This window comes from Rana temporaria, chromosome 4 (assembly GCF_905171775.1).
Source record: "Rana temporaria chromosome 4, aRanTem1.1, whole genome shotgun sequence".
In the NCBI taxonomy this organism is placed as follows: Eukaryota; Metazoa; Chordata; class Amphibia; order Anura; family Ranidae; genus Rana; species Rana temporaria.
In genome coordinates this window covers 117,816,161-117,835,147 of record NC_053492.1, presented here as the reverse complement: position 1 = coordinate 117,835,147, position 18,987 = coordinate 117,816,161, and the positions used below count along the sequence as shown (strand labels likewise).

The 18,987-nt window shown below is 44.7% G+C and overlaps 1 protein-coding gene across 4 annotated transcripts in view; it reads right to left on the bottom strand.

Annotated features, from left to right (window-relative positions):
* Nucleotides 1-18,987, bottom strand: part of MTERF4 (mitochondrial transcription termination factor 4) — a 213,685-nt gene that overhangs the window by 193,287 nt on the left and 1,411 nt on the right. The window contains exons 2-5 of one of the 4 annotated variants that reach the window (XM_040348903.1): nucleotides 14,633-14,792; nucleotides 9,538-10,350; nucleotides 7,376-7,738; nucleotides 3,781-4,078 (exon numbers count right to left, since the gene is read on the bottom strand). The exons of 1 other annotated variant lie outside the window; for it this stretch is intronic. In XM_040348903.1, the coding sequence (XP_040204837.1) occupies nucleotides 4,074-4,078; nucleotides 7,376-7,738; nucleotides 9,538-10,330 (1,161 nt within the window). In that variant the 5' untranslated portion in view covers nucleotides 10,331-10,350; nucleotides 14,633-14,792 and the 3' untranslated portion in view covers nucleotides 3,781-4,073. Of the gene's footprint in view, nucleotides 1-3,780; nucleotides 4,079-7,375; nucleotides 7,739-9,537; nucleotides 10,351-14,632; nucleotides 14,793-18,987 lie in introns of those variants that run through there. 2 more of the 4 variants (XM_040348902.1, XM_040348904.1) reach the window with 2 other exon arrangements.

The following is an 18,987-nucleotide window of genomic DNA, read 5'->3' as shown; positions in this document are numbered from 1 at the left end:
TGCAATTTAAAGGGTTAATAAACCTCCACCGTGCAGTTCGTTTTGCACAGAGCGGCCCCGATCCACGTCTTCTGGGGTCCCTCAGCGACTGTCTTTGGTCCTCCCCGTAAGAACTTACCACATTCATGCGAGAGAGCTTGCATGGTGATGAGTCCTTGCGGGCGCGCTCCCGTGATACAGCGAGCGGCCATAGCTGCTCACTGTATCACTCGGCCTCATTGCGCCGCGTCACTGGATGTGATTGACAGCAGCGCCAGCCAATGGTGGCGCTGCTCTAAATCCATCCGCTCTAGCCAATCAGCGGCCAGGCTGAGCAGCGAAGAGGATCTCGGGACCAAGCGCGGGACTTTCGAGGGGTCAGGTAAGTATAAACGGGGGGCCGGCGTCATCAGATGTTTTTTCACCTTAATGCATAGATTGCATTAAGGTGAAAACATTTTTTCCTTTACAACTCCTTTAAGATTGAACTTTTTTTTTTTTTATCCAACTCCATTGTGTGGCCATGTGTCTTTTTTTTTTTAGAGAGACTCGAGATTAAAGAGTTTAAATTAAGCGTTTGTTAAATCCCAGAAAAAAGAAAAAGCTGCTCCTTTCCTTTTTAATGTGCAAGCTGCAGCATGGTGCTTTTGCTTTTTTCATTACTTCTCTTTCTCCTAAAATACATGTTTGATCCTGCCAGGTCCTGGCTTTCCCCCCTGAGAACTGACCACAATTATCATGGCTGCTGAGCCGAGATACAGTGGTCAGAATGTGTGTCTGTGTTATCTGCAGGTCTCCTCTCTCCTCTGTGCCTGTCTTCAGTTCCCCTCCCTCTCTCTATCAGAATGGTAGTAAGGAGTAAGAAAACGATCTTCACTCCCAACCCCAGTTATAAAGCATTTTATTCATTTTCATCATAGATTAAAAGGGAAAAAGAAACACAACAGCCAGGTAGGCACTGACATAATTCATCAAAAATTAAAAAATTCCAATAAATCTATAGGAAAATAAATAAAAAACATGCAACAGTTGCATGTGAGGCTTGTGCAAAAGTATGCGTATATTCAAGGATGTGTATCCAGCACGTCTCTCCCTTTGAAGACAGGATAAGAGGAGTAATGAATTCATAAGCAGCAATTACCCGATAATCTCCTTTCACTGCCTGTTGTGTCCACAGGCCAGTAATAAATAGAATAAAAAAAAAACGGCTTGATATATTTTCTTATATAGCTCAGAGAATGTTAGTTAGCCATTACACATTGTGTAACATAAGCTTCACACAGCTTCCTTGAAGGATTTAGCCTATTTACAGATCACCAGTTTAGAGCTAGCAGTGCATAATGGCCCTAAAATGTTTCTCATTCTAGTGTGTGTGGCAATACACGTGGCGTAATCGTCATTTCTGTACACGTGCCAACCCCACACACATTTGTATTCATATGTGTGCATATGTGGGGGGTCCTTAAAAATGGGTTTGGGTGTTTTTTTCCCCATTTAGTTTATTAAACATTAGTTTTGTAAAATTGTTTTTTCAACTTGGCATTGGGACTGATAAGCCCCCTATGTAATAGCATAGTGCAGGTGACAGGTTCTCAGGTGTCTATGATACCCCTAAAGTTACCTGCATTCTGTTGAAGCTGATCATATCATGACATAGTTACATCAGCTCCAGCAAAAGGGTTAAAACAATCTTCAGCTCCATCTATGTACTCCAAATATGATCTATGTTAACCGGTTCCTATCTTTTTACAGCGGCAGAATGGCACCCCTGCGCGAAACCCTGTACAGGGTTCCATTTAAGAGCCGCCAGAGGGCGGGGGACCCGATGCGCATTGCCACCAGCCACGCGCAATCACGTACAGGAGAGCAGGCACATGGGTTTGTGTGTGTAAACACACAAACCCCTGTGCTGTCATGGCAGAGGAGACATGTTTGTTCCTACTAAGTGAGAACAGTTATGTGTCTCCTCACCTAGTCAGTCCTATCCCCCATACCGTTAGAACACACTGAGGGAAAACACATTTAACCCCTTGATCGCCCCCTAGTGTTAACCCCGTACCTGCCAGTGACATTTATACAGTAATCAGTGTATATTTATATGCATACTAGCTCATTATGCCTTTGTCTAGCAGGTTATTTATTTATTTTTTATTGTGGGTTTACAACCACTTTAAAAGTGTTTAACCCACATTTCTTACTTTATATAATCCGCTTTTTCCTAAGGATATGTCCCCCTAAGTGTGTTTTATAACAAAAATGCTGTTTATATCTTATTTCTGGGGGCCGATCAGCAGTCACATGACCCGCCGCCTCTCTTCTCTCCCTGTCTGACACATGCAGAGGGAGGGGCCGAGATTCCCCCTGGAGGGAAGGAGGAGAGAGCCGGCAGGTCACGTGACCACTGATGAGCGCTCAAAAATAAGGTATTTACAGTATTATTATTTTTTTATAAAACACAGACATATCCTTAGGAGACAGCAGATAAAGTAGGAAATGTGATTTCAGCAACAGCATGGGGAAGAGAGTGGGCGGGCCCTGACACAGGAGCCGACAGGCAGGCAGGGAGAGAGAACAGGAGAGCTGCAGATGACAGAGTCACTTAAACCGACCACGGTGTCAGGGCTCAGCAGCCATGATAAACTGTGGTCAGTTTACAAAGGGGAGGGCAGAAATTGGCAGGATCAGTCAGGTTTTTTTTTTTTTTTTTTTTTAGGTGTTACAGGGGGCCAAATGACACAGCACAAGCACTGTGCTGTAGAACATGCTTTAAGGCAGGGGTGCCCAACCAGTGGCCCGTGGAGCCCTCTGATGTGGCCCGTGACCTCCTGTTTTGGGATAGCGGGTCGGCAAGCCCAGATTGGGGGGTTCCTGACCCTCCATCCCAGAGAATCAGTGTTGTGAATGAAGCTGCCGACAGAGGAAGCAAAGCCGCATAAGCAGGTGGAGTGATAACAAATGCACTCTGCCAGGGACAGCAACAGCCGGTGATACTAGAATGGAAGCCTGTTATTAAAGGTAAGTATAGTACTAAAATCACAATGTCTATATAGACGTATCTGCAGGTTACCTGCACTGTACCATAGACTTCTGTTATTAGTTGCGAATTTGGTGCACTTTCAGAAAGTGCACTACACCTGCAGGAAAGCCACAGGTGCACTTACGGCGTGGGTAAACCACAGCACAGTGTGAAAGGGGCCTTAGGCCCCTTTCACACGATCAGTCCAACCCAATTGGACCCTCCATTCACCTCTATGGAGCGGCAAAAGTATCTGTCTCCTTCCGTCTGCGCAGATTGGATGGTCCATAGAGTAGAGTGGGCTGTGTCTGCGTTTGCTCTGCATATGCAGTGTGGACATGGGCCTGTCATCATCTCACTCCGCTAATTGTGGCCCGTGGCTGGTTGCCAATTCGCTTAAGTGGCCCTCGCTCTTCAAAAGATTGGGCACCCCTGCTTTAAGGGAACAGGATCCATTTTTTTTAGGTTAACAAATGCCAAGTTTGAACAGAGATTAAAAAGTCCAGTACAATCCTAGAGGACTGTGTCTCTTTCTCTGGGCTTTAGAAATAAATTGGCCAAGCTTGTCCCCTTTAGTCATCAAGGGGGAGATTTAATAAAACTGGTGTGGCATGGCTCTGCACGATAACCAATCAGCTTCTATGTTTTATTGTCAAAGCTCAATTGAACAAGCTGAATTTAGATTCTGTGTGCACCAATTTTGGTAAATTTCCCCCTAAATGTTGTCAGCGGATCATGTATATAATCTGTAGCGCCTAGAACAAAACGTTACTTCATTACATTACTTTATTTAAAAAAGCAGTTATTTATTTAAACAAACAAAATAAATGGCATAAAAACAACAGAAAATGTGTAATGCTGTATGCTACAATACTGAACTATACAAAACAAACTGGTACATTTATATATTAAAAAAAACAAAGAAGGAAGATCCAGATAAAAACAGTAACAACTAGCAGCGAAAAAAGTGAAAATTACAAAAAATACTGCCACATCTATGATCTATGTTAGCAAAAAAATGCACATTGTGATAGGATGAAATGCTCGCAGCATCTGGGACTGGTACAGCTTTGCAGTTTCAAACTGTGGGAGAAAAAAAAAAAACAGACACTTGTGACCAAAGCTGTAAGAGGGAAATCAACATTTGAAATATTGATTACTAAAAACAAACAGCAATCTTTCTTAAAATGATGTATTTAATAAAGCTTTCTTCTGCACAGTTCACAACAGTACTACTCGCCAGACACAAGTTCTAATGCCTAGTACATACTGTTTTTTTTTTCAACCAGCAGGCTGAATGAAAATAAATAAAGAGCCCCGGATGGAACTCGCTGTACTAACAATCTGATGTTGGTACAACAATCTTACAGCTGAGCTATTGTGTTCTGACAGGGGGATGACCACTGCCAGAAAACTCCGGTCAGTGAAGAGCATTGATCGGGAGCCAATTGGCCCATCGACCCCCGCCAGAACTCACTGGTCAGCGTTCACAATCATTAGATAAGACCGCTGATTGGATGCCCATTGACCGTTCTCTTCGATAAAACCCGGCCGCTCGGGCAGAATGTTGGCTGGTTTCTGTTGAACTGACTGATACCAGCTAATATTCACCTCGTGTCTACCAGGCTTTACACTTCCCTACTTTACTGGAAAAATAAAAAAAATTAAAAGTCGTTTTATTGTGGTCCAGTCAGAAAAAATTCCCAGCAGCAGCATTCTGTCTGTGCTTGATCAAAAAAAAAAAGGAGGTGGCAAGGACATCAAAATGAAAAAATGCTGGGCTTCCTTTTATGAAAACCTGTATGCTTGCTACCTGCCTCGGCCTGAAGGCTGGCCATTTCAACAGAAACCGGCTGACATACGGCCCATATGTAGAGCTCCCTATCCGACCGAAGCCGCTCTCACAACCGGCTTCTGCCAAACAAGCTGGAAAACCAGCACCTGATCAGCCCTCACAGCCAATGCCTGCGAGGGCTGATCAGTATGTTCTGGCAGGATGGCAGCCCCCGTCAGAACACAATAGCTCACCAGGGGAGATCACTGCACAACACTGGATGTGTTAGTACGACAACCTCAGATTTTTCCTGCATGTACCAGGCTTAAATCTTGTTGGACTATTAGATTGTCTGCAGATTTTTGTCTTCAGATTTACCAAAATCATGTAGTGCACGGGCCTGCCTGATTGCATACAAATTGAAACGGTTAAGGTTTGACATCATATTATATGGTTTTGGTAAATCTGAAGACAAAAATCTGCAGAAAATCTAATAATGCAGGGCTTGACAAATCCCGGTCGCCAGGTCGCCATGGCGACTAGAAATAGGGTCCTGGCGACTTGGCTTGGAAGGGGGGGGGGGGGCAAAAAAATAATGTTTTTTTTTTGTGAGCTGGCGCCATCTGGTGGTGAGCCGTTGGTATTACAAGTTATTACAACCAGATGTGTAAGCTGGCGCCATCTGGTGGTGGCCGTTGGTATTACAAGTTAAGCATTACAAGTTAAACAGCAATTCTAATGTAATTTTTCACTGCCATATTCTTCCCTCTAAATAGAACCCCCAAACATTATATATATTTTTTATCCTAACACCCTAGAGAATAAAATGGCGATCGTTGCAATACTTTCTGTCACGCCGTATTTGCGCAGCGGTCTTACAAGCGCACTTTTTTGGGAAAAAATTACACTTTTTTTAATTAAAAAATAAGACAGTAAAGTTATCCCCATTTTTTTTAATATTATAAAATATAATGTTACGCCGAGTAAATTGATACCCAACATGTCACGCTTCAAAATGACATCCGCTCGTGGAATGGGGACAAACTTTTACCCTTTAAAATCTCCATAGGCGACGTTTAAAAAATTCTACAGGTTGCATGTTTTGAGTTACAGAGGAGGTCTAGGGCTAGAATTATTTCTCTCGCTCTACCAATCGCGGCGATGCATCACATGTGTGGTTTGAACACCGTTTACATATGCGGGCGCTGCTCACGTATGTGTTCAATTCTGCGCGCAAGCTAGTCGGGACGGGGCGCGTTTTCTGGCTCCTAACTTTTTTAGCTGGCTCCTAGATTCCAAGCAAATTTGTCAACCCCTGTAATAATGTGTATGGGGGCTTTAGAGAAAAAGAGGGGGAATGGAATGTCCCCTCCAAGTCATTCAGCTGTGTGTGTAATTTGAATTTGATCACCTGCTCTTTAGGTCTATTAACAACATCTAAGGCTATCAGGATACACTGTAGCAGTATATTAGAATCCAGAAGCTTTGCCTCAAGCTTGGCACCTGGAGACCGCAAGTTGTAAATATGAGACATTCATATTCAAAATATGTATATAAAATATTTATTAATTTCCAGAATAAAAAAAAAAAAAAAAAATGACTTGCATTTTGTTTTGTAGCTTGGAACATAATTACAATAAAAGATGTACAGAAATATTCTACAATCCCTGTAAATTGTAACACACTAGCATTTGAAAGATCTGAATTCTGATGCCTCAATGGTGTCCCACTTACTATGGGCCAGATTCAAATATAACTGCGGCGGCGTAATGTATCGTAGATACGTTACACCGCCGCAAGTTTTCATCGCAAGTGCCTGATTCACCAAGCACTTGTGATGAAATCCTCCGCCGGCGGCCTCCGGCGCAAGGCGGGCCAATTTAAATGGGCGTGTGCCATTTAAATTAGGCGCGCTCCCGCGCCGGACCTACTGCGCATGCTCCGTTTCGTAATTCCCGTCGTGCTTTTCGCGCCGTGACGTCATTTTTTCGAACGGCGATGCACGTAGCGTAATTCCGTATGGCTTATGCAAACAACGTTATTTTAAAAATTTCTACGCGGGAACGACGGCCATACTTTATACAGCAATACGATTGCTGCGTAAAGTTAAGGCACTAAAAAAAACGACTAACTTTGCGACGGGAAACTAGACTAGCGGCGACGTAGCGAACGCGAAAATCCGTCGGGAATCGCCGTAACTCCTAATTTGCATACCCGACGCTGGTTTACGACGCAAACTCCCCCCAGCGGCGGCCGCGGTATTGCATCCTAAGATCCGACAGTGTAAAACAATTACACCTGTCGGATCTTCTGGCTATCTATGCGTAAATGATTCTATGAATCAGTCGCATAGATAGAAACAGAGATACGACGGCGTATCAGCAGATACGCCGTCGTATCTCCACTGTGAATCTGGCCCTATATTCCTATATACATCAGATACCAGAAATACTACATTTTCTTCATAGTACCCAATCACATGCCAGCTACTATTGTAGCATTTGTAGGCTGCACTAGAAAATCTGCTGTCCCCAGGTAGGCGTTCTGCTACAGGCTTGCCATAGGAGCAGATCGTCAATGTTATCAGAGTGAGAGGTGAAACTTACCGGGAAAGAACTCGGCTACAACTTTATCCCGCTGTACAGTGCCTTCCTCTGTGTCATCCTCTATAGACTCATCTTTGATTGGAGGTCTCAGATCCAGTGCAATGTCCACATCTAGACATTTCATGATCGCTATGTTATGGATTATGCAACACACAAGGATAATTTTACAGACTTTCTCTGGGTTGTAGAGCAGAACTCCATTAGGATTATCCAAACAGCGGAAACGACTTTTGAGCACCTCGACAGTTCGCTCCAGAACAGAATAAGTTGAACTGTGTGATATATTGTATTGAATTTCTGCCTTTGTAACTGGTTTGTCAAAGGGAGTTAGAAGCCACGGTTTAACGCCATAACCTTCATCACCTAAGAAAGACATAATTGTATGAAACAGTTGAGAATATTAGCTCATGTGTCCTATTTCTAGTGAGAAGCTTTGCTATCTTTCTTTATAATCATTTTTTTTCAAGTTTTATGACACTTACAATGTTGCTACAAAAAGCATTACATTGTTAACCTGCTGACCTCTTAATTATCAGGATGTTTGTTCCCTGATAGTCACACTGATGAAGTTTGGGGTCCTAAGAACACAAACATTCATACTCGCTTAGATGGCTGCAGCATCAATCCAAGCTGCATCTGTCCCCCGCCACCTCTAAACCAAGAACTGAGTAATCACAAAGACCGCTGATCATTCAGTTCTCGGATCTGCTGTCAGACGCTGCTTTATACTCTGCCCCTCCAGCGCTCACTGGAGCAGTGGATTGTAGAGGCCCTGGCTCAATCTTCCAGGCACATGCTCAGAGGCCAAGCCAGCTGCAGGTCAGGCATCTGGGCAGATGCTGACATTATTGTTGGGAAACCTGCACTGGCGCTGTGGTGTCAGCCGACAGCAGACTTTAGCCTGCTGTCGGCTGAATCTGGGTGCAGAACCAAGTGCACTTCTGTGACCTACAGGAAAAGTATGGCCAAAAGAGCTCGAGCCATACTTTTCCTTTAATGCCATCAGAGTCACTGTGACTTTCCCAATTTGCATACGTATGTCATCTCGATGACTTAGTAGTGTACTAGCAATGTTAGGAGGTGGTCTCCGCAGCCTCCCAATTTCTCTTTGCACAAGCTTCCTTTAAGGGCATGTACACATTACACCCTTGCTGTGTCTGTGATGTTGCTACACAATACCATTAGTGCAATTATGGTCATTATTTTTAAATGTAATAAATGGTGATTGTTTAAATCAGGGGTCTCCAAACCCAGGCCCACAGGCAGCAATTCATTCAGAGACCACTTGCGTCAACCTTTCCCGAGCGTTTCAGGCAGTGGGACAGAGCAGAAGGCACACGGGGCGATGTGTCGCTGTCAGAGTAGATCCAATGAGGCAGAGAAAGGTGGAGCAGTGGGCAGATTCCCATGCATGCAGAGAGGAGGCAAACCCCGCTGTCAGGAAGCAAAGATGTGTAGGCTTGGCTGTGCATTCTGGAATCAGGTAGGGGTGCCATCAAAAAAGCAGGTTGGGGTGGAGGAGGCTCCCTGCTCTGTGCAGCTGCCACCTCCACCAGAGATTTGGATGGAGGTCTTGTCATGCCTGCCCCAGTGACAGATAACCCACCCTGGTGTGCTTCAGATTCCTCCACTGACATCATCTGGAAAAGGAGCCGCAGGACTGGGAGGAACTATCTGCAGGACTGGAAAACCCAAAAGTGTGTGTGATGGTGGAGGGGTGTGTCCAGAGTGGAGAGATATGGGGGGAGTGATCAGACTGGGGATATCTGGGGTGGCGGTGATCAGGCTGGGAGGAGTACCTGGGGGGGAGGGGTGTAATCAGGATGAGGGACACAGATGTGGGGGAGGCTCTGACAGGGACAGAGACCTGAGGAATGGCTCCGACGTGGACACAGACGTGCGGAAAGGCTCAGACGGGGACACAGACGTGCGGAAAGGCTCAGACGGGGACACAGACGTGCGGAAAGGCTCAGACGGGGACACAGACTTGCGGAAAGGCTCAGACGGGGACACAGACGTGCGGAAAGGCTCAGACGGGGACACAGACGTGCGGAAAGGCTATGATGAGAGCATTTACATTTTATGATTTATAAATAAATAAAATTCGGCCCATGAATATTTGTAAAATCTACAATATCAAACAAACATTATAACACATGTACCCAAAAGCCAGTCATTAAATTCTCCGTTCTCAAATCTTTCATGTATCTTGGATTGCTTCAGTAGATTTGCGTTGTGTGTTGATCCAGGAAACTGTGATACCACATCCAGGATCCTCATATCTGGAGCACAGACAAGCTGTACATTGATGGAATGGTAGTGCTTATTATTACGATACATTTGTTCCATTTCTGAGGGGGGAGAGATTGCAATGTGTGTACAGCCCAGCACACCCAGAACATTTGGAAAGCCATCGATGCAGCGGAATCCTGCCATATTCAGTTTCTGTCCTCCTGTGTTTTTGGGAAAAGTTATAAACTGATCTTGCAGCTTCAAGACTGCAGATATAACCTCAGAGAGAGCACGGCTGAACGTGCTTTGGGTTATACCGCCGGCCTCGGCTACGGTGCTTTGTAAGGAACCACTGGTGAAATAATGGAGAGCACAAAGCAATTTCACCATACCGGGAACCGCATTACTTCTCTTTGTAGTAGAGATTAGGTCTTTCTTTATGAGTTCATAGAGGGACATTATAAAATCTGAACTAAGACGATAGCGTTCTTGAATATCGCGCTCATCAATCTCAGAGAGATTTATTCTGGCAGGGAAGATTCTTCTTCGCCTCCGTCTTCTTAAAAACTGTCTTCTAGTATTAATGTTATTTTTAACTGCTCTTTTCTGACGTGGTGGCGACTCATAATGATTATCATCTTCTTTTTCTTCTTCTTCTTCTTCTAACCGTTCACGCTGTGCTCTCAGTCTTCTCAGTATCAAGTATGGCACCTCCCAGAACATGATCCACTATGGAGCAGATACTGCAATATAAAAACAAAAGACAAATATATTTATAATGAAAATTCATAAAAATTCATTAAAATTACTCTGGGGAGAAAAAACTCTGCTATCTTTTGAAGCAGGGTCTCCTGTAAACATTTTAAAGAAAAAAATATTACTATAAACCAGGTGTTGACAAATTTGCTTGGAAACTAGGAGCCAGCTAAAAAAGTTAGGAGCCAGAAAACGCGCCCCGTCCCGACGAGCTTGCGCGCAGAAGCGAACACATACGTGAGCAGCGACCGCATATGTAAACGGTGTTCAAACCACACATGTGAAGTATCGCCGCGATTGGTAGAGCGAGAGCAATAATTCTAGCCCTAGACTCCCTCTGTAACTCAAAACATGCAACCTGTAGAATTTTTTAAACCACGCCTATGGAGATTTTAAAGGGTAAAAGTTTGTCGCCATTCCACGAGCGGACGTAATTTTGAAGCGTGACATGTTGGGTATCAATTAACTCGGCGTAACATTATCTTTCATAATATTAAAAAAAATGGGGATAACTTTACTGTGGTCTTATTTTTTAATTAATAAAAGTGTAATTTTTTCCCAAAAAAGTGCGATTGTAAGACCGCTGCGCAAATACGGCGTGACAGAAAGTATTGCAACGATCGCCATTTTATTCTCTAGGGTGTTAGGATAAAAAATATATACAATGTTTGGGGGTTCTAATTGGAGGGAAGAAGATGGCAGTGAAAAATAGTGAAAAATTACATTAGAATTGCTGTTTAACTTGTAATGCTTAACTTGTAATACCAACGGCCACCACCAGATGGCGCCAGCTTACACATCTGGTGGTAATAACTTGTAATACCAAGGGCTCACCACCAGATGGCGCCAGCTCACAAAAAAAATAAAAATTTGGCGACCGGGATTTGTCGAGCCCTGCTATAAACATGCAAATAGTTGTTGAACCCCCCCCCCCCCCCAGGGGACCAAATGCATGTAGCACTTGGTTTAGTTCTGATCCATAACTCCGTTGTGCAATAAAAGCATGTCTCTATTTCAATTTGTTTGGACTGTAAGCTCCACCCGAGGCTGAAGTCCAATTTTTGGGGAGTTTAGGGGAGTTATAAAACATAACTGTAACCACTACCCACTAGACCCTATTTCTCGGGTGTTGTTAATAGTCAGCACTGTTTTGTTAGGAATAATTGCTGTGACTTACAGTTGAAAGCAATGCTCAGGTCCCCATCACAATACACACACACACACAAAGAGGACAGGGGGTGGTAACAGGTCACACAGAAGAGAGGGGCACAACTTTAAGCAGAGCTCCACTTGGCACATTTTTGGGGGGCAGGGGCAGAGGGTACCTGGTGTTGACAAGTACCCGCTCCCAGCTGAGTTCACCCCTCTTCATCCCCCGCAGGCGACTCATTCGCATGGCGCAGCCACGAGTCTTCACTGTTGGTTTCCCTTAGTGGAGATGGCGGTGCAGCACCCAATAGCTGGATTGAAAAAAACGACTCGGGTGAGGATAAGGCTGGATTTCTGGACAGGTAAGCGTCCAAATATTACAAGTCCGCAGCTACAGTATTTGTAGCTGCCGACTTATTTTTTTTCTGAAGGAGCCTGGAGCTCCTCTTTAAGCCTAGTATACACTATTGGTTTGTTTTTTTCATTCAACCCAGAAAGGCTAAGGGGAAAACAAACTGACAGCTCAATGTTAGTTCAGCCATCTCCCCTGCTGTGCCATTGTGTCTGACAGGGGGTGACCTCCTACCAGAACACTCCGGTCAATGAAGAGCATTGATCGGAAGCCAATTGGCAGACCTTTTTTGATATTGCCCCATCGGCAGAAGCCGGACGAATGGCCAGCTTCTGTCAGACCAGCTGCAGTACACACCGGTCAAATGCCGCCCGACATTTGGCCCGTGTGTACTATGCAGCTCTGCCATCTAATCTACTACTTAGCCTCTTAGTGGCATGCTAAGAGGCTGAACCAGCTGCCGATCAGGCATCTGGATGGATACCAACATTATCTTCAGGATCCTTCCATCTTCAAATTCTGGGTGACAGGAGAGCAAAAGTAACTGCACTCCTGTTAGCCACAAGTAAAGTATGGCCAAAAAAAAAGCTTTGGCCATACTCCTTTAAAAAAAAACAACTGTAAAATATACAATATTACCAAAGTGGTGTAAATACTGTAGTGAGGAGAGGTAGACAGTGACAATCAACACTGCATCAAAGAGGAGAGGGGGATGTATATGGAGGGCTAGCAAGGTATGACAAGGTGTGCAGGAGGAAGAGAAGAAAATTAAAGATGTTCCCAGTGGGATTACCTCAGATATGCATCATATGATGTGTATTTACGTCTTTCCAGATTCACCCTCTCCAGCTACTTGAATGGCCTGGCCATAAAAATGTCACTCCTGCACATGTGGACAGGAGTTGCTTCATAAGGGAGCAGTGTGGCGGTCATAAATTTGGTATGAGCTGCGCATGCACAGCACAGACCACATTACAACTGACAGGTCAGGAAAGGCATTTATGACTAGGGCTTGTCAGCATTTTCTGTCTCATTTCAACTTTAACATCGCTTTAAAGTTATTGCAACAAAAGTGATTCTGCTAAACTTTAAAGAGGAAGTAAACCCTGATGGGGTTTACTTCCTCTGTGTCTCCCTGCAAAGGTGAAGCATAATGGGCTACTATGCATCGCATGGTAGCCCATTATGTGACACTTACCTGCAGTAGAAGCCTGCGATGTCGCCGTCTTCCTCCATGGCAGCGAGCTCCAACTCTGTGACTGGCAGGAGTCGCATGACGTCACTCCCGCGCATTCACGCGGGAACCACCTTTAACGGCATGACCCCGGCTTGAAACAGCAAAGCGTGCCCTTTCAAGACGGCACATGCGCAGAAGAAGGCATCGCTCTGGAAAATTGCAAATATCTCAGAGACCGTGTAGGTCTCGGAGATATGGCAAGCACCTACAGGTAAGCCTTAATCTAGGCTTACCTGTAGGTGTAACTTCTCCCCCAGGGTTTACAACCACTTTAACCACTTGACCACTTAAACCCACTTAATAACCAGACCAATTTTCAGCTTTCGGTGCTCTCACATTTTGAATGACAATTACTCAGTCATACAACACTGTAACCAAATGAACTTTTTGTCTTTTTTTCACACAAATAGAGCTTTCTTTTGGTGGTATTTGTTCACCTCTACGTTTTATTTTATTTTTTCGCTATAAATGAAAATAGAACAATTTTTTTTTTAAAAGAAATGAATTTTTCTTCATTTCTATTATAAAATTTTGCAAAAAAGTAATTTTTCTTCATAAATGTGGCCAAAAATGTATACCGATACATATCTTTGGTAAAAAAAAAAAAAAAAAAAAATTGTGGATATTATTTAGTCTGGGTGAAAGTTATAGGGTCTACAAACTATGGTGCCAATTACTGAAAATTGATCACACCTGATGTACTGCCAGCCTCTCTCATTTCTTGAGACCCTAACAAGCCAGTAAAGTACAAATACCCCCCAAATGACCCATTTTTGGAAAGTAGACAGGCGGCACTGATGTGGCACTGCAGTGGCGCAGGTGGAACTGATTGGCAAAGGCGGCACTGGTGTGGCTCTGGTAGGCACAGGCGGCACTCATGTGGCACTGCAGTGGCGCAGATGAGCACTGATGGGCACAGGTGGCACTTACAATTTGTCTCTAATTGCTCTCCTCTCCTTTCACGCTGGATCGGTGTGAGGAGAGGAGAGCAATGACCTGAAAGTGACCCCTTGTTTGCTTTGTTTACATTTGTGATCGCGCCGTCATTGGACGGCAACAATCACGTGGTAAAGAGCTGCGTTCATTGGCCCTTCACCGCGATCCTTGTTGCTGCGGGTCCCGTGGACCCGGCGAGCACAGATGATCGCGTGTGCGCGCCCGAGGGACGTCCTCTCAGAGTTAAGGAACCGCCTTGTAGCCGTAATTCGGCTATGGGGCGGTGATTAAAGGGTGGTGAGGGTTCCTTTTTTATATTGTAACCACTTCCATCAGCTCATTCCCCACAGTTAAAACAACCTTTTGTACCACCTGCCCCACCCTATAAGATTGTAAGCTCTTCTGAGCAGGGCCCTCTTAATCCTCTTTTATTTTATTGTATTATAACTGTAGTGTCTCCCTTTTATATTGTAAAGCGCTGCGTAAACTGTTGGCGCTATATAAATCCTGTATAATAATAAATGCTGCATTGTATTTTTACAACATAAAATAAAATACTTCAGAATTTATAACTGGTAAAATGTAAATGACTTACCACCTATATATACATATGCTGATGAAACTTTCTGTGTTAAAAAGTGTGTGTTGCATAACATCAGAGAAAGCGTCACTTAAGGAGGCGGGGATTCGCAGTGAAGATTTTCATCCACAGATACAAATTCAGTGATGGTCAACACTCTAAAGAAACAGAAACACTGCCAGGAGTAACATTGCGATGTACATGATCATTATTACGCACACAAAAAACCTCTCTCTCCTAAACAGTAGGCAAAATAAAATCAACGCATACATAAATCCTTAAACTACACCTGTGCCCAGGCTATGGACAATAAACAACTCTCAGTGTTAAAAAAATTGAACATCAGTCCATATATATTGAAAACAAAAAATGCAAAGCGCCACTGTAAATAGCATACTAAGTGCAAAATAGAACACTCAATGTGCAAAAATCAACCTGCAAATTAATGGGTGCAAAAAATAAATAAGCAAGAAAAAAAGAAGAAGAAATATATTCCTTGTTTTCCAGCTCCTCTGCTCCTCCCCTGCCTGAACCCTGATATGTGGGCATTACTAATGTGGAGCTTAGATGCCACCGCCCTCTGTTCAGTTAGCACACCTGTCGGGATCACTATCTGTTTCCCCCTTTCACCCTCTCCGTCTTGTCAAGCAGCCTCACGGGATCCACTACCTAGTGATCCAGCTTCACTGGTTGCTAAGACACAAGCAGCTGTCCAGCACAGCATTGTTGGTTGCTATGGTGCAGGTGGCCAGCAAAATCAACCATTACAACCAACACAAAACTTTCATACTCCAAATTATGGCCAGTGCAATCTTTGTACAATTCCAGGTCGCCATTGCTCATGCTTTGGTATTTGAAAAGTAACATAAAAGTAAGCTAAATTTGGTCGTTTTTTCAATCATTGTTTCAGACATTTTGCTGGTTAAAAAGCCAAAACTTCTACCTCAAATGATGCACAGTATTGCTTCCATTCCCATGAGATAGCACCAGGTTGCCTGGTGGTCACATGGTCCACAGTACCTGAAGACCTAGGTATTTTTCTTCACTCTTGGTAGCCAAAGAGGAAATAGGTGGGGAAGTTAAAGAAAGGTGATTGAGTATACGCCAAACTTCTATACATTTTGGGGTCACTAAAAATGTCAAATAAAAACGGAACTAAACTCATCACTTTAAAGTGAACCTAAACTCACTGATTTAACAGTTTCCCAAAACAGTGACATTCAAGGCATGCTGTGAATAATAACTGTCCCAGTTTCTTGCGCTCCCAACTGAAATGTCAAACTATTAAAAAAGAAGTATGAACTTAAACTCCAACTCACCTAGGTGGATGCAGCATAGAACCAATGCTGCATCTGTCCCCCGCCGACTCTACTGTGAGAAGTGAAAAAAACTGCTGATCGCTCAGTTTTGTCACTTCTGCTCTGAGCATAGAGCCGCGACTGTCGGTCACTGGCTCACTGCTCTGCCCCTCCAGCACTCACTGGAGAGCGGGGCTATGGAGGGGGAAGGAGCAGCTATCTCAGGCTCTCAGGGTCTCACTGAGAGGCTGAGCCAGCTGCTGATCCAGGCTCGCGGGTGGATCCTGACCATATGGTCACGATTAGGGTTGTCCCGATACCGATACCAGTATCGGGACCGATACCGAGTATTTGCGCTAGTACTCGTGCAAATACTCCCGATACCAAAATAGAATACTTTTTTATTTATTTTTTGTGACATCGAGCGGTGCATAGAGGCAGGGCCGGATTAACCGTGGGGCTGATGGAGCTGCAGCTCCAGGCCCCCATCATAATATAGGCCCAAACTTAATTCTATCACCAGGGCCCGGCGGCCGGCCGACGACCGCTATATAATAAATCCACACGTCCAGGCAGCTGCAGCCTGCATTATGATATAGGCCCAACTGACGCAGTGAACAACATTTAATCACGGGCCGTGGGCCGCGAGTAGCGGCCGCGAGCCGCTGCTATGATTCACAGCAGAGCCGCGGCTATCCACAACAACACAGCCTCTTGTAGCGCGGGCGGTGCCAGTGCGCCGAGGCTGAGCGTGCTCCTCCCCTTCAGTACTGTACTGAACACAGACACTGACTGTAGGCGGAGCTTGACGTTCCCCGGCGGCGTGCGTGACGCCATCCAGAGGCCGTCCCCGGCGTCCTAGGAGTCTCCATTGCCTTGCGAAAGGACCGCACCGCACGATCGACAGGAAAAGTACAGTAAAAAGCAAGTAAGCCATGAGCAATGGGGAAGTCACTGTCATACAGATGAGATAATGTTTAATTGTGCAGAAGAAGTGTGGGTACAGTACTGGCTGCAACGAACCTGAAGTGGTTAACTTTTTTTTTTGTTGGGGGGGGTGCTATATCAGTGCAGGGAGGCAGCTTATTAGTGCATCTCATCAGTGCCACATTTATGAGTGCCATCCAATCAATGCCAGTGCCACCTATCAGTGCCATCCATTTATGAGTGCCATCCAATCAATGCCAGTGCCACCTATCAGTGCCATTGGATGGCACTGATAGGTGGCACTGGCATTGATTGAATGGCACTCATAAATGGATGGCACTGATAGGTGGCACTGGCATTGATTGAGTGGCACTGATGAGATGCACTAATAAGCTGCCTCCCTGCACTGATGCACTAATGGTCACTGATCTGCACTGATAGGTGGCACTGGCTATCTGCACTTTTGGGCACTGGCACCGATGAGCTGCACTGATAGGTGGCACTGGCAGTGATCACTCCTTCAATGATATGTAGTTTTCCAGTACCGTATGCTAAAAAACAGCCCCACACCATGATGTACCAGTTCTTCATAATTCTAAAGAAAATATCCTTAGTCTGTATTGTGGTTTGAAAACGGTCACATGACATTTAAAAAAAGTATCGGTATTCGGTATCGGCGACTACTTGAAAAAAAGTATCGGTACTTGTACTCGGTCCTAAAAAAGTGGTATCGGGACAACCCTAGTCACGATCTTTCCCTAGCCTGCACCGGCCCTGTGAAGTTTGCTGACAAGCGGGCATCAGCCCTCAGCTTCCAAGATGAAGGACACTGAATAGACATGGAAAGTAATCAGCCACCCCAAGACATGGCTATATTTGCTGCTTATTTTTACTACTTCTTTTAGGGACCTGGGTTCTTTTTATTAGTGTTCGGGGTCTAGCATGATTTTTGTTTTGTTGCAATATTTAAGTACAGTATCACCTTTAAAGAGGAACTGTACTGTGGAAGCTGTGCCCTAAAAAGGCAGACTCATGGCAATCGCCTTTTGCCTAGTATTGCCTAGTATTGCCTCTGGTCTTCCTGGAGAAGATCGTTTTCCATTACTTGTTTACCTTGTTCCACACTGCGCCCCTGTGTGAAGGCAGCCATCTTGGCAAAAGCAGGGCTTTGCTTCCTTGTGTCAGAGCCTCCAGCAAGGAGAAGAGGGAGCAGCACAGTGGAGACATCACTAAATCTCACTCCGAATCTCCTGAGATACTGTAGAATAGATATACAGCTATGAAGCTGTAGGAACAGAAGTGCCTACATGTCATGAAAGGGGCTGTCCCCTGCACTCTGGATGCTGGTGTGGCTATAGAGCACACCCATGCAGGATACAACTGTCCTGGAACAGGGAAGCACAGAGATGAGGAACTTGGAATACATGACTGACTGGAATGGCAGGAGTATAGTGTAAAACTTGGGCGCTGGTCTTACATAGAGGCAGGACACAGAAAACCAGTAATAATACTAAGGCTACTTTCACACTGGGGCGGTTTCAGGCACTTTAGCGCTAGATATAGCCTCTGCAAAGAGCCTGAAAACCGCCTCCTATTCATTGCAGTGTGACTTTTCACACTGGCGCGGTGCGCTTGCGGGATGTTTTGAAAAGTCCTGCAAGCAGTATCTTTGGGGCGGTTTGGGAGCGTTGTATTTAGTGCTCCCAAAACACCCTTTCCATTGCAATGAATGGGCAGCGATTCCAAAACGCCTGAAAAGCAGTTTGAAAGTGCACCAAAACTGTAGTTTTTACCCTTTTTGGGGGTAAAAACCACCTTGCTAGCGGCGCCAAAACGAGTGGTGCGTTAGAGAAAGTAGCCTTACTGCCCTGGGGTGCAGCGCTCACAGGAAGACAGACATACAGAAGTACCTTAGCAGCACTAAGGTGCACCAAGGTCCCAGGGAATGCAGGCACACACAGATAAGTACACAATGGGGGTTGATTTACTAAACTGGAGAGTGCAAAATCTGGTGCAGCTCTGCATAAAAACCAATCAGCTTCCAGTATTTTTTGTCAAAGCTTAATTGAACAAGCTGAAGATAGAAGCTGACTGGCTACCATGCAAAGTGGCACCAGATTTTCTATTATCAGGTTTTAATAAATC